Here is a 15,963-nt window from a genome sequence, read left to right on the forward strand (position 1 = left end):
CCCCCACAATTCAGAATCCATTCTGCCTTTATAAACTTCTGATACAGACTGGTCTCACTGCCCGCTCAGAACATGAGAAAAGCTTTTCCTTGGCAGAACCAGTTATTATCCTGCTATACGGATACCTAAAAGCAACATGTGCTTGGTCACGACAATACAGTCTTTCAGAGGAATTTATTTAACATGTTTTCCTGAGCCCTTAATTGCAGTCTTGTGAATCCTAGTTACTACCCTGACCAAATCAACAGTATTGCTGGAAGAATAACTGCAATCTCCTGGTTTCCTTTTCCCAGGAAGGCGACTAGTAAAATGGATAGTTCTACTGTACTTTCTATAGCTGTTTTTGATTGCATTTTCCTCCTACTAGGAATAGTGCTACAATAAGAATTAAACTCCTGTCTCTAGTGCAGTTTTCAGATGCTCTCCTGCTGTGAAGTGATGCTCTGAAATGCCCAGTGATTCACAGCTCTGATATTTCATGTCTAATGGAATTATTTCTGGATGGAATTGTTACCTTCCCTGAGAGAGAGACACTCATAAAGCTGGTAGGAGACAAATTATATGCGTCCACCCTTGTCTCCTCCACAGCGCTTCTCAAAATCAAATTACTTGGCTACACTTTTAAAAATTCCTCCTATTGCACGAATGTGTAAGCAATTTAAAGTAAAACACGGGGCACTGTAATTATGCAAAACACAGGAAATTCAGGATTACAAATGGACTTAAGAAAGACCCAGTTGTGTCACAGCACAGAGGAGTAAGAGAGGGGGATCTGAAAGCTCTCCCTTTTTCTGTTGTAGATCATACTATCAGTAGCTCTGCATTATAGGATTATATGCTGGCTGGAGGCCAGGTGCCCACCAAAGCTGTTCTATCGCTCCCCCTCCTCAGCTGGACAGGGGAGAGAAAAATATAATGGAAGGCTCATGGGTTGAGATAAGCACAGGGAGAGATCACTCAGCAATTGCTGTCACAAGCAAAACAGACTCACCTTGGGGAAATTAGTTTAATTTATTACCAATCAAATCAGAGTAGGGTAATGAGAAATAAAACCAAATCTTAAAACACCTTCCCCCCACCCCTGCCTTCTTCCCGGGCTCAATTTCACTCCCGAATTCTCTACCCCCTCCCCCCGAGCGGTACAGGGGGATGGGGAATGGGGGTTGTGGACAGTTCTGTCTCTGCTGCTCCTTCCTCCTCACTCTCTTCCCCTGCTCCAGTCTGGGCTCCCTCCCACGGGAGACAGTCCTCCATGAACTTCTCCAACACGAGTCCTTCCCACAGGCTGCAGTTCTTCACAAACTGCTCCAGTGTGGGTCCTTTCCACGGGGTGCAGTCCTTCAGGGACAGACTGCTCTAGCGTGGGTCCCCCATGGGGTCACAAGTCCTGCCAGCAAACCTGCTCCAGCGTGGGCTCCTCTTTCTCTATGGGTCCACAGGTCCTGCCAGGAGCCTGCTCCAGCACGGGCTTCCCACGGGGTCACAGCCTCCTTCGGGCATCCACCTGCTCCGGTGTGGAGTCCTTCATGGGCTGCAGGTGGATATCTGCTCCACTGCGGACCTCCATGGGCTGCAGGGGAGGCTGCAGCCTACTTCACCATTCATTCACCTGGTGTTCTCCAGGGGCTGCAGGGGAATCTCTGCTCCGGTGCCTGGACCACCTCCTCATCCTCCTTCTTCACTGACCTTGGTGTCTGCAGGGCTGTTTCTCTCACATCTTCTCACTCCTCTCTCTGGTTGAAGTTTCCATTGCACAGTTTTTTCCCCTTCTCAAATACGTTATCCCAGAGGCGCTACCATCATCAGTGATGGGCTCAGCCTTGGCCAGCGTCGGGTCCGTCTTGGAGCCGGTGGCATTGGCTCTATCAGACATAGGGGAAGCTTCTAGCAGCTTCTCACAGAAGCCACCCCTGTAGTCCCCCTGCCATGCAAACCCAATACTTATGCCTATAAGGCATATGTATAGATCACCACATGAGGTGTGTTCTGTAATTGCTGGATTGAGATTAAGACATTTTATTGCTTGAAGGCGGTCTGAATTTAAAGCGCTTTGAACTGCCCCCCCCCCCCCCCCCCCCGGTTCCTGCCCCTGCCCCCTTTGGAGGCAGCTGTGCCCCGGAGGAGCCCGCAGGGCTGCCCCGACAAAGGGAAGCCCCCCGGAGAGGTGCATGTGTCATTCACCGTCTAGTGTCTGGTCCTCAGAAATCCCCCAAAACTGCTCTGGGATTTAAGTTAGAAATCTGAGCTGCAGAGTAGGGCTTGAAAGCCTGCTGGTGACTCATGCAGGGATTTTGTGGCACTGAGAGACATTTCTTTTCAATTAGTTAAATTTCCAAAGTAAGCAAATATCCTTCAAATGATATCAATTACGAAATATTCTAGTCTGCCTGCCGAAAGTGTAATGCACCATCTGTGGGGCGTCATCCTCGGCGTGCCCCGCACTGGCAGGTTTGCAGGATGGGTGCAAACCTCCCCCTGCTGAGGCTGCAGTGGGGTGGGGGCTCAGCCCCCAGCGCCGGGCAGGGGGTCCCAGAGCAGCTGGCCCCCCGGCAGCGCAGCAGGGTGTGGACCAGCCCGTCGGCGGGACAGCACGAGCTGCTCTTGAGCAGAGCAGTTTGCAGAAAGCAGCAAGGGCTTTGCTGCGGCTGAAGCCCACCCATGGGGAGAGCGTGCCCCAGGCAAGCTGGAGAGCCTCCCAGGTGATCAGAGGGGTGCAGAACCCATCCTTACACCACCGGCGAGCATGGCAGGCTTTTCTGGCAGGGGGTGGCATGTGAAGAGAGCACTCTTGCACCTGCATTTCTAACCTGGGTCTTTACAGCCCTGTGGGGGCACCTAAGCAAAGGCTTTTATGCGGCTGCCTGTACTTGGACTTAGTAGTGTAATTTTTCTGCACGCACACCAGAGTGTCTCTTGTTTCAGGTTCTTACAGGTTTTCTTTCTTCATTACTCAAGCAAGAGGAACAGCTAGCCCTGCGTGCTAGCTCTGTGGGAGAACCCAGGGAGTAGTGGCTGGCAGTTTGGCAAATATAACCCTTTAGCACGGTAAACACCCTGGCCAAATCCAGCTAGGGCACAGCATGGGAAGCAAAATGGGAAAGGCTATGGCCTCCGTTTCATGCCACAGACAGAATCCAGTTTCTGCCAGATGGCTTTCTATGCTGGGTGGGCCACCCTGAAACAGGTGTTTTAACATCACTGAGTTGGTGTTACTGTGATCAGCCTGGTCGTTACCTTCAGAAATGGGTGCCCCACGCTGGGGCATGCAGAAGGGTTGTGGATCCCATGTGCTGTACCTGGGAGCATGGGGGGCTTCCCACCTCCCAGGGTTGGGACAGCAAACTGACTGCACACCCTACCCCATATACCCTGCTTCCCACCAGCGAATCAGGGCATATGAGCAGCAAGGCAGCCATGGCGTGTTCCTCCGTGTCCATTAGTCCAAATTGTCTGGGAGTGGGACCATGGCGTGTCCCATTGGAGAACATCCACCTCACATTCAGACAGCGGGTGAGCGTTTCAGTTGAGGATGCTGGAGAGGACAGAAGTCAGTCAGGTGAGACACCATTGAACTTGCTGGCTATGAGCTGGAGAGGGACCTGTGAAGTCCCATAACCTGTGTGAGTAGTTTAGCTTTCTCCCTCCAACGAACATTATTTTGTGCTTAAATCACTAAGCATGACCTGCATCTGCCCTGCCCACTCTTCAGTACTCTTCTCCAGCTATGGCTGCCGTTCCTCTCAGTTGGACTTAAGTCTTGGCTAAACTAAGCAACTTTGATCAGCAAAGTTTGCAATTTTGATGCTCATCCCTCTTTCTAGATACATTATGCTTGTGTTGGAGCCTGCTTTGCACGGGTGCCAATCCCCTTAAAACAGGCCCATTAGAGAGCAGCAGAATTCAATAGTCCTCTAATGTATAACACAGACCACAAGGAGCTTTCCAAGGGATTTGGCAGGGTCAGGCAATGCTTTGACTGTGGTTGTGAAAGATCTGCTCTCTGAATGGAGTCACCTCAGATTGCTTGCCCCTAGAGGAAAATCCTCTACATGCATACGCATCGGCATTTACAGAGGCCACAAAGGTTTGGGATTTCTGCAAAGAGTTGGTAACAAGATTGTGTAAGAATCAAATAGCCTTGCAAATAGCTGTATCCCATTAGTCATGACAGCAAATGCTGGGCTGCATAAAATGTTTATTGTGGCTTATGAAGTGTCTCTGTACGCATAACCTTGGGCAAGACCCAGAAATTCTGGGCTCCGCATTTGAAAGGCAGCTGGTTAAATAGCCGTGGCAAAATAATCAAAGAAGCACTGTTTATTTGCTCAATACATTAACCAAGTGATTAACTGAGTAATGGGAGACGCAGAAGAAAGAAGAAACCTTTCCCTTTGTGTGCAGTCTGTTTTTCAGACTTTCCACCAGTATTACACATTCCTGGAAAACAAAACTAAGCAAAATATACTTCAACTCAGTCGTGAAAGCTCCCCCCAAACCAAACGATCCGCTCGGTGCATCGCTGAGACCTTCATGCAGCTCCTTCTCCCTCTCTCGCAGAATTTGAAAGGCAGCGAAATAATTATGGCTAACATACTGGCCTGTCTTATGAAGGGTAAATGTTAATTCAGGAGTTCTGGAGGACTTCACACAACTAAACCTGGGTGCCTCCTTGCTATTTAATTAATCTAATTATTCCTGTATTTCCCTTTTAGCAACTCAGCTTCTCACAGGAGACTGCTTCTGCTACCAGACAATGAGTGAATCTGCTGTAGACTTTTTCCAGTGTCACTTCTGATGTAAGCTGGTGCAAATAAAATATTCAATTCTGTTAGAGAATTCTTACTTTCCTTTGTTCCCTCCTGATTGTGCAGGCTCCCCACTCAGCCCTTTCTAAGTTACTGTTCCTCATATTCTCAGAGATACTAATTATTTGTAAATTCTTTCTGCAGGCCTCTCACCTGCTGTAGTTACTGTGCTGTCTCTTAGCTTTGTACATAAAGAAGCACACAGGGAAAAAATGTTGTTCTTACTCCTTGACAAAATTATAGAACAGCATTTTGCCCCTCTTTCTCCACTGAATCTCTAATTAATGTTAGATCACTTTCAGATGATCACGTAAGGGTAACCAACGAATCTGCTGGTAACAAGCTGCAGAACAAGTGCTTACAGAGTGCGTAAACTGCTAATAAGCAATACTGCATTTCTAACTCTAGGTGTAGTAATCCTCTAAAGGGCCATGAAGATACTGAGGGAGTGGGTAGGTTGCCAAAGCACAAGACCGAGGGCCATTTGAGATGCTGTAGGATGTCCTTACTGGCCACCAGTTTCTGCTCTAAGTGCCCCATCAGTCCTGTGTCACATCTGCCAGGCCTGTGCAGATGTCTCCGAGACCCTCAGCTGTCTAAAATGGCATTAGAGGAGTAACCTCTGGGCCCCTGATCCTCCCTCGGGGCCTCAGCTGGGATCAGACTTACCCTGGTCATATCAAAGCCAGCTCTAGTACTAGTTTTGGAGCTGCGGTTGGGCTTTGGGCACCAAAGTTAGCATGCATATATCCCCTTGGGGTACAGCGCAACCGCAGTGCCCGTCGGTGTGTGAGGTCTGGATGTGGCTGTACATGTGGTAGCACACAACCAGCCCCACAGTGAGGAGGAACAGGGCAGGGGGCTCAGTCCTCCCTTTGTGCCTCTCAGCAGGTGATGTATTGGGCTGGCAGCTACCCCCACCGGTGCCTGGTCCTGGAGAGGGACCAGAACACAGCACTGCAAATGTGTGAAGGTGGGATATCGGAGCAGGGGGTTATTAAATGAGTCAGATGTGGGGAAGACTTGGCAGAACCGAACCGGCCCAGGACTGTTCTCTGGGTCAAACAGAAGAGCGGGGCTTTTCGGGAAGGAAGGTCTAGGCTATCAGGACCCAGGCCCGAGCCTCTCTGTAAAAAGACGGAGAAAACAATACCCTATCCTTCAAGTGCACTCAGCAATGAAAACAGCACTTCTACTGATTAAAGCATAATAAATGTAATGAAAAACACTGTAAGCTATTAGTGACTGCTACCTGTTAAGCATTTGTTTCAAGCCCTTTGAATGCTGATAACTATTTTTTTTCCCCTAGAAAATCTTTCTACACTATTGCTCTTTCCTTTACTCACTGCATTTGCAGTCATCACTTGTAAATTCAAGTAATGAATTCATGAGGAGTCTGGATGGCATAATGATACTTTCATCTCCCATGCTACCACAGCTACCACCCGGCAATCCCAGGACGCTTAATCTGCGCAAGTGGATTAAGCCTCACAGTGCTGTTCTGCTGCGTGGGCAGGCAGTGCAAGTCCCTTCAGGGCACCACATTTCTGGGTCCCTGGGGCAGAAATGTACATGCCTATTTGGTACCAACACAACGCCTCTAGGAAGTGTCAGATCTGCTCTGCATGCACCGTGCAGACAGCCTGCACATGTTCAGTAAATCCACCCCGCCGGGACGTGTCCGGCTCCCAGCACACACCACACAAACTGGGTATCGCACGCGCAGAAACGTGCCATACGTTCAATGCTTCCACACAACGGTCAGTCGCTCAGCACATGTGCGTTAAGTCCACCCAGTACTTCTAAAAAGCATCAGAATAGCTGATGGTGTGAGCAGTTTGTGCAAGACAGAGCAAAGACTACCATCCTTCGCTGTATATGTTCACAGAGGAATAGAATCATATGAAATTACCCCCCTGGAAACGTTGGACTCCATCACTCACATGCTATGCAGCAGATCTATGCATGTGTTTTAAAAATGTCAAGGGGATTCAGATGTCTGGCATTCTGCTCAGATTCCTAAGTATAAAAAGAGTCTGTGATAACCTAGATGCACGTTAGCTCTAATCAGAGCACAGAGAAGCAAAAGAGTAGCAGATAATTGTTAATCTGTTCACCATGAAACATTTAACAAAACAGCTTCATTATTATAAATCTGCCTGACTTCACTGATAGTACATTAATCAACACAATAAAACTGATATTAGTGCGTTTTTTATGAAAGGACTAGCAAAATGAGTTGTCTTACTCTGAGAGAGCACGAAAATCAGGTTAGTAAGGATACCTACAATTCTAAGCACTGGAACAGCTCTCTAGCTCCAAGAGGACCAACCATACTTTTAAGTATCTTGCTGAACTGGAACATAATTCACAAAGCAGGACCTAAACCAACCAGAAATATACTGTATTGCATGCATTTTCCTCCACATACTAAACTGGGAAGTAAAACATTGATTTCTAGCACGTACTCCACTCCTCCATCACTGATGCAGCTAGATCTCTGCTGAAGTGTAAATGATCACTGCATTATTGAAACCCTTGTAATGTTGTAAGGGAAAATGTTAATTTTAACAAGAGACACGCAAATGCCTGCAAAAACAATGAATCAATCATAAGTGGGTAGATAAAGAAATGTATTTTTATTTTCGTTTCAGTGATCTGTGTGGCCCAGCAGTGAACTCCAATTTTGAAAGGAATTAAATAATGTTTTGCAGCTGGTCAGAAAATGAAAACCCATTTGCAGAATTTTTAAAAAATCACAGACATTGTTCCAGTATTACAGCAGGGAAAAAACCAACATAATCTTGAAAATAATTAGAAACAACAAAGAAGGTGTTTTTTAACAGTACTCAAAGCTTTACCTGAAATATTAAACGCACACATCCAGCCATCATAAAAAGTACAAATGTCATGAATTTGTTTACTACTGTGAGGGATTAGCTGAAACATACATCATGCTACAGCTCCGGACAAAATGCAGCAAATTCTTTCCACAAAGGAGCTGTATACAATTACATCATATGGTGCCCCTCATGTTTGCTTAGAAAAAAAGAAACAGAAAACTTGCTTCTTTAGCAAAATTCTGTTTAGGGAGTGAAGGTCTAGGGGAGATGGACAAAGAATGAACCGGTTCCTTCCAGCCGTCTCTCTCTGCTGCATCCAGCTCTGTGGAAGCTGCTCTATTCCAATTCCGCAGCAATATCCTCCTGTGCCAGCCCACAGGAATGTCATGGAGAAAGATAATGCTTTTAAGGTCTCTATATTTTTGCTGTCTAACAAGAGCGAGATTTGGAGGTTGGCTTGAGAATGGAAACAGGAGCCAGGGTGCCCAGGAAGTGCAGGCAACCAAGGCAAACAGTAAAGCACGGCTTCTCTGCGCACACTCCCTGAGATCAGCAATTAAATGGACAGGTTTAGGAGAAGGTTATGTCTGTCATATTACGCTATACAAGTTCCAACACAGCTATATGTAGACTATGGTATGCCTATGATGCTGGTAGAGCCAATAATTAAAGTACAACCTTGGAACATTTTCCGTGATGCTGATCACCAGAAAGGATAGCCAGCTTGGAGCATTGAGATGAAAAGCAGCTTTTGCAATGGTGTTTATTGTCTTGAACATTTTCACGAATGTAATGCAATATTATACAGCTAACTATACAGTTTTATTAAAGAATCATTCATTGCCTTGATACTTGCTGAAGAAGATCTATGTATTTGCGGACCAGAATATTCTGCCGATGAGGAATATTTTTCTCTTGGCAGGAATCCACGCATCAAAATGTAGGCTTTTGTAGCTGTGGTGAGTAATCGGTCAGCAGGGAAACCATGACAGCCTAGAGGAGGAAGAAAAGAAAAAATCCAATCACACTGGAAACAGATACTCCATAAAAATAAATAAGGGGGAAATATTTTCCAGCTCTAAAGTCTTGTGTGGAAAATTATTGCCCTGACAAAAACTGCACACTTAGATTTATTTGCTACAATTTCTGATGATGAATCAGGAAAGAGCTGAAAATCAGTTAGGATGTTCTGTATTGTAGCTGATGGGTTTTCTCAGTGCGGACAAAATATATTAATGGACAGCCTAGGAGAAATTCAGACAAAGCATGTTTAGACGAAATGCTGAGGCCTTTTTGATGTGTTATATTGTATCCTCAGCTACTGCTAGGAGACGCTGTAGGTACCCAAACAGCACATGGGCTTGCTTGTGGATTTCAGCAGAACTTCCATTAGCATCAGTGAGAGCCATACTTGAATAAGGACTTTGAAATTTGTTCCAATTTAGCTATACTTTCCGTGGTAAAACATGGAAAATCCTCACTGAGGTTAATAGTGTTTCATCTGCCCCTCCTGCCCTCTCCTAGTATTTGACACACACTCCAACAAAACCTTAGGTATGGTCGTGAAATGAGAGTACTGGGAACGTCAGCTAAATAAAACATGGTGTTGCAGCAGCTCTGCCGTCCTCCCCACACCTCTGTACATAACAAGCCCTATGCTTGCTTGGTTTTGACCCGGTTCACACTGTTGTGATTTCACAGCAATGTCTGACTGCAGATTGTTATTTTGGCCCAGAACTGGATTTACAAGGGTTCTCCAGGGGTTGTGGTCTTGTTGCCTGTCCTTCCTCTCTCTTCCACACTCAGCACTGCTCAGTGTGACGGGTAGCCCCAGGCACACAGTGGGGACGGAACACACAGCTGTGCAGCCTCCTGCCGCTACCCGTGTCGTAGCTGCACTCAGCCCTGTTTGGAACTACAGCTGAGCAAATAATTTATTTTTCAGTTTGCTGTCTGAGCTGAAAGTGGTAGAAAATAATATATAAACAAGACCCATATATTCATTGTTTTTATAGCTTGATAAAATACAAATATGACATTTTTTCTTAACCAAACAAAATGTGTAGCTTGAACCCAAAGTAAAGGGTTTATTTTCTTTTTAAAAAATAAGTTAGAGCAATTAGAAGCATTGCAAAATTAAAATAAAAAATATGAGCACTTTTTGGAATTTTAAGACCAAAACTATGAATTTAACACAAATTTGTTAATATTTTAACCGTGTCCAAAATCTGAGGTTTTGGTAAACACACTACTCAAGCACTTATTCTCTTGGAGCACATCTAGAGTTCATCTGAGAGCTATGACAATGCCATTTCTGGATTTTTTCCCACCTCTGAAAGTTTTCACTAGCTTTTGTCAACATGATGGTTCTAAAGCCGACGATAAATAACAGGTTACTGAGATCTGGCAGTAATTTTCTGAAATTCTAGGAATGCTGAGAGAGGAGTTATGGTTTATGTTAAATGCCAAGTGTCCTCTCATGGTTCCCATGGATCACACAGTATTACCCACACCATAACTTTTCAGGGTCCTTCAAAGCTTTGCTCTTGCAGCACTTTCTCGGGGAAAGTTCCCACTGGTGCCAGTGGCAGTTTTTCTTGAAAGAAAACTGCAGAATCTCTAGCTTTAAGCGTTTGGGAAATTGTCGTTTCTAAGACCAGTCCCTGGGACCTCAGCATTTAACATGTTTTAAAATTGAGCAGCTGAGTTAATCATTAGAGTAAACACAGTGATTTAAATACCAAAAAATTACAGTTTATACTATAGATTTCACTTAGTGATAAAAACTGGGTCAACAACAGCAGATCATCGTTGAAATAGGTCACACTGGTGTCCAGAAGTATTTGTGCTATATATATATGTTTCCTATAGTCAAAATCGTGATGTGTTGTGGGGTGCATTTGAAACATATGTATTAACATTTACTATTTATTGAGGAACCAAGCTGAATCCAAGCCTGTAGCGTAAGGCAGAACAGAAGCTGACCCTAACCTCTAACTACTGTTATCTTCCTTTTTTACCATAATTGTCCATTTTCTGTTTTCAGCCTCCTGGAAAACCAATGATCGTGGAGAATAAAATACTTCATCATCAACTTCTTCAGGTTTTCTGGGTAAACAGTGTAAAAAAGTCCAGTTGGAAGCAGCAGATTTTGCAGTCTGTAGATCAAAAAGCATATAAAAATAAAGAAATATGTGAGGACATTAATAAAACCTTTAACTAGTGAAAAGGTTGACAAATTTTATATTAGCTCCCACTCTAGTTACTTTGATGATGAACTCAGAAGAATTCCACTGACTTCAAAAGAATTCCTCATCTGTGAATAAGATGGGAATATCCCCATTTAAGTCAGTTAAGAGTTCAGTGCTGACTTCACAAAAGTCAATTTTTTACTCCTATTTCTCTGGCTTTACTAGGGGAGTAAAAACTCCAGTGACCTAGTGGATCAATAAAGTGCAATCTTTATTTGAATGCCATACAGTAATATAATATTATCGATAATTGCAACAAGAACATACTAAACCATGATTTAAAAGGCTGTAATTTTTTTCTTTTGACATTGTCACTCATAAGATATTGATCTAATACCAATGAACAATGAATTAAAGCATTTTAGGCCAGTTCAGAGACATACCCGTCAATAGTATTTTGTGAACTTATGTTAAAATACAGTCAATTAAACCGGTAATTGTATCAGCAAGGAAAATGTCCTTTTTATCTTGGACAATTAATAGTTTATGACTTTACATTTTCTCTAACTGATTTTGTGATGTTTTCTCTAACTGATTTTGTGCTGATAAGCATTTCAACTAGATGGTTTTAAAGACATCTATTTAATGCTTTATTCATTGACAGATATACACAAAATTGCCCCAAATGCTGCCCAGGCGTTTAAGAGTTAATCTGTGAGCTGCTCATTCTAAATAAAATGTAAGGAATCATTTCTGGTAGCAAAGAGGAAATGCGACGTTAGAAATAGTTTTTAGGTCACATAGAAGTAAAGGGTTAGCTCTCCTGCACATGTTCTGGAGTTAGATCTCATTGGGAAGCTCTGAAAGAAGCCAAGCTGTGTGAAGTGTACAAGATAACTCAAACTTTGTTTTCTCTGTGGGTTTTTCAAGCTGGAGAGAGGTTTGCATGTGGTTGTTCCATGGCCCCACTCAAAAAAATATCAAACCCATGCATTGCTGATGTTGATTCTTATAAATGCAAACTGCAAAAGCATCAACAAAAACTAAACCTCAATGTTTACCTGCATTGTAATCTGATAACCTTGAAATGCCTTTAGTCTTTCTTTCTTGTCCTCTTCTTGTCCCATACTTATCCATGTATCTGTAACTAAGACATTGGCACTGTCTGCAGCCTCCAAAGGATCTGTTGTGAGAAGTAACTTGGTACCATACTAATGTGAATAAAATAAGGAAGATCGGGAAGACAAGGAACTTCAACTTCATTTATAATGAAAATAAACTCTATTCAAACTACTCTGCTAGGCTATTTCTTAGACTCCTACCTCTTTGGAGTACTGTTCAGTTATTTTAGTTATTCTGAGGTCTGGTTCAAAGCCCTGCCAAAAGAGATGATAGGTAACATATCATGGAACATATATAAGATCCTTACTGACTATTAACACTGGTTAGAAAAATATTGATTACCACAACATGGTTGAACCATTTGCCATGGGAAGAAGAATGTCTTTCAGAACTGTAAAACTTGAGGAAATTATGTTGATTTTGTTGAAAGTTTATTTTGGAGATAAACTGGTGGAAAGTGTTCTGATAAGGTAAGAAAAATGTATTTCAACAGTTACAGAATGAAATGCCTCTACATCATTTAATTTTTGTTCTAGACTGATTCTTTGTTTTATATTTTATAATGTATTACAATGCAGCATTCTAAAAAGCTGCATCACGAATCTTAACCAACCAAGATGCAACACTTCCACAAATCTGAAACAACTTTCACATTTTTTGGGTGACTTTGTAACAAATGGAATTATCATCCTCTGTGATTTATACTGCAGTCATTAATTCCCCTCAGCCCTTCTGAAGTTAGACTCAGTAGGATTACTCCTGCTTTGCATCAAAATAACTGAATCAGGATTCTTAACCTTGGTTTTGAAAGCTGGCACTCAAGATACATGCAAGCACCACTAGCTAAGGCCCTGGAGAAATATCCAAGTGGCTGAGACAAGAACGGGCAAAGTTTGCCTTCCTGACTCCACGCGCGTGGCTCTCTTACCTTGGGAGTCGCAATACGCAGGTGCATTCCCAGCTTTGCAGCACTCATCATGATGGAGTGGAGGACATTGTTTCCGTCCCCGATCCAGGTGATCGTGAGCCCGTTCAGCCCACCATAGTGCTCCTGCCAAATGAATCACAGCCCTGGGGTTATGTTCCAGGAGAGCTGAGGAAGCTGATGCCCGAGGTAGGAGGGATTGGTCAGACCAGCCTGGTGCAAAGAAGACTGACTACCTTCAAATGCTAGCTGCATGGAACCATACCTTTAATTAGATTCATTGCAGCTACAAGATGGTCAGGGAGGGAAAGCCCCCCGTGTCTTACATGAAGACCCAAAGCTGCAGCTTTCTCCAGTGAAGGACACATTGACACGTATGCCGTATGGTGGAGGAGCAGGCTGAGAGACACAGCACCAGACACACGGTAACTTTAGCACCAAAACCGTACAGCCATGGGTTGGTGCTCATAAATGTCAGCGAATAGCAGAAATTCTTAATTTAGAGGCAGTCCTAATGCCTAGGATAGCACTCCTTCCAGCTCTCCCCCAAATTGTGAAAATATCCCTATTCAGGTTTGCTCTGCCTTGGTTGTCTCTACAGGATGTTGCCTGTGGCCACGGCAGTGGCCATGCCCTTAGAGTGCACGTGAACTCCCACAGCTGTACGGGACAGCGACGAGCAATACTTTGAAAGCAGCTGTGCCACTCATGGCCTGCAGGGTTTGCTCTCTGTTGTACAGCCAGAGAGTGCAGTGATTTTTTTAAAGAGTGGATTACCCGAACTTGAAACAGCATTACAGCATCAACTGTAGCTTTGCCTGATGGCACTTACAGCTACTCTGGCCCTCAGCCACCAACAGATAAGGCCCAAGGAGGAACAAGAGTAACAGGAATTTCATACTTCCAGAGCAGGACAATTTGAGGCCCTTTAGCGAGCCTTGTTTTAAATATGCATGCTTGTAGGTACTTAAGTTGATACTAGAAAGTTTGCAAAGACATAACCAAATACTTCTATACGCCTGCTCTGTACAACTCCACCTCATGACTCGGAAGACTGAAGACACGATGGCGAGCCTTTTATTCTTAGTTCAAAACTGGGCTATGCTACTATTGCATTGTAGTAGCTGGAAGCCAGTCAGTGTTTCAACACTTTGTGTGACATGATTCAATGCTTGTCAGAGAGGATAAGCATCCACATTGTAGAGCTGTACTAACTGGCAACCTTGCAGGCACATGCAGCAAAGATGCCAAAAGACTAAACAGGAAAAGGGCTGGGACTACCCCCTCCTCTCCTGGCAGCAGCTTCTCCTAAACAAATAGTTGTGAAGTTGTTCCAGAACAAAATTATTGGCATTTCTGCCAGTGACCACAATTTTGAGTCAAAAATAGTAGCACTTGAAATATTGAATGACATTAAAATGCCATTGAAATCTAAACCTAATAGAGTCCTAGGCTGCCTAGAGTTTAAGGGCTAAAACTATGGTATTGTAAAACTATTGTTTTCTCAGTTGAAGTTTGTTAGCAGCAGGCTCGTTGGCAGAGGTTTGATGCAAGAGCATTTATAGGAGAGCAAATCTTTCGTGGACTTTGTGGACATGGAAGTTATTTCAGTGTAACAGCTCTGCAGGTCTCTAAGGATCTTTCAAAGTCCTTCCACATCTCCTAGCAATGGTGCTCCTAGGAGAAGGCCAAACTAAAGCATTTATTTAAGGGGTTGTTTCCAGCTAGGGCTTAGTGATAGCTGAGACATGAACCCACAGCCAGGAGCAAATGAGACAGCCCTGAATTCTTTTGATCTTACTGTTTAAAAATAGACATTGCAGCCTGTAATGCTCAAAGCACTGACTAGTGAGTCACAAATATACTGCTATGTTAAATAACTTCCACCTTATTACCAGCTGCTACTCTGCATTAAAAGAAGCACAGTGCATCCTAAATACTTTTCTGTGTTTTCCCAAGCTACTAGCTGTTACGGATAAAATACGACGTACTGGAGATGTCTGTATAATGACCCTCAATATGCACTGCAAATTGCAAAGCCACATCTGCAGTGGCTACTGTACAGAGTGGAGCAGAGCTAATCTTAATGAAGATGTTTAGCTAATGGAAGAAGTTGTAGACAAGGCAGAATAAAGCTGTGTGTGTGCTAGTGAGGCCTATTTTATATCCTGTGCCAAGCTTTATGCTGCCACTGCTACACTGCTGCTGTGACTCAAACCTCTTCATCTATAGCCAGCTTACTGTGACTGTGACTGTACTGCTTATACGCATACATCCTCAGCTTCCAAGAAAGATGAGATGATTGTGTTGGTCAGAACCAGAAAGCTTTGAGGCAATATGAAAGCTACTGTATGCAAAACTTACATTTATTTTTCCTGTTTTATAATATATGCTTATACAACTACACAGAGAAAATCCTGCTAAAAGTGTTTTGCCACGATGGTAATACTCCCGTTAAATGAGAACCTTTACAATACATGCTGATGGCCTGAGCCTCTGAAGATATTTTTCCCCTTACATCCCTCCCCAATTTTTCCAAACTCTGTTATATTGATGTAGGCTGTTTATCTGCTTGGGTGTTCTGCAGTTTCTCTTTACATTTGGAACCTGACTTCAAAATATTTATACTCCTAGTAAAGCCATACAAAAAAAAAAACATATTTAGAAATTCTAGAGCCCTTCTCCCTTATGAATGCCTCTTTGGCAAACTAGTGATTGCTGCTGTAGCGCCACAAAACCTGGCTTTGCTATTCTCATGAAAAATCCCTGCTAAATACTTAATGTCAATTTTACAGTCAACTTTCTTATCCTCATGCTGCTTTTACAATGTTTCATTCTGTTCTTATCCATGGTTGCAGTGTATCAGTGTATCAAACCCTGGGAAAAAATAAGCATGCTCAGTGATATAGCACTGTTGTATGTCTAGAGAAGACTGGTTTAACTAATTAGGTACATTTCATGTCTGCCTCTGCCTGGACTTGCTTCCAGCTAGGCTGAAACTCTGACACCATTATAGATTAATTCTGAAATGTTTGGCCACAACAGTCATAACAGCCCTCAACTAAAACAAGAATCAA

The 15,963-nt window shown here is 43.6% G+C and overlaps 1 protein-coding gene across 1 annotated transcript in view; it reads right to left on the reverse strand.

Annotated features, from left to right (window-relative positions):
- Positions 1-7,431: 7,431 nt before the first annotated feature.
- OTC (ornithine transcarbamylase) overlaps positions 7,432-15,963 on the reverse strand; it is a 30,571-nt gene continuing 22,039 nt past the window's right edge. The window contains exons 6-10 of the mRNA XM_075174296.1: positions 12,890-13,012; positions 12,162-12,215; positions 11,901-12,050; positions 10,669-10,806; positions 7,432-8,641 (exon numbers count right to left, since the gene is read on the reverse strand). Of these exons, the coding sequence (XP_075030397.1) occupies positions 8,582-8,641; positions 10,669-10,806; positions 11,901-12,050; positions 12,162-12,215; positions 12,890-13,012 (525 nt within the window). The 3' untranslated portion in view covers positions 7,432-8,581. The remainder of the gene's footprint in view (positions 8,642-10,668; positions 10,807-11,900; positions 12,051-12,161; positions 12,216-12,889; positions 13,013-15,963) is intronic.

Source organism: Calonectris borealis, chromosome 1 (genome assembly GCF_964195595.1).
Source record: "Calonectris borealis chromosome 1, bCalBor7.hap1.2, whole genome shotgun sequence".
NCBI classification, from domain to species: Eukaryota; Metazoa; Chordata; class Aves; order Procellariiformes; family Procellariidae; genus Calonectris; species Calonectris borealis.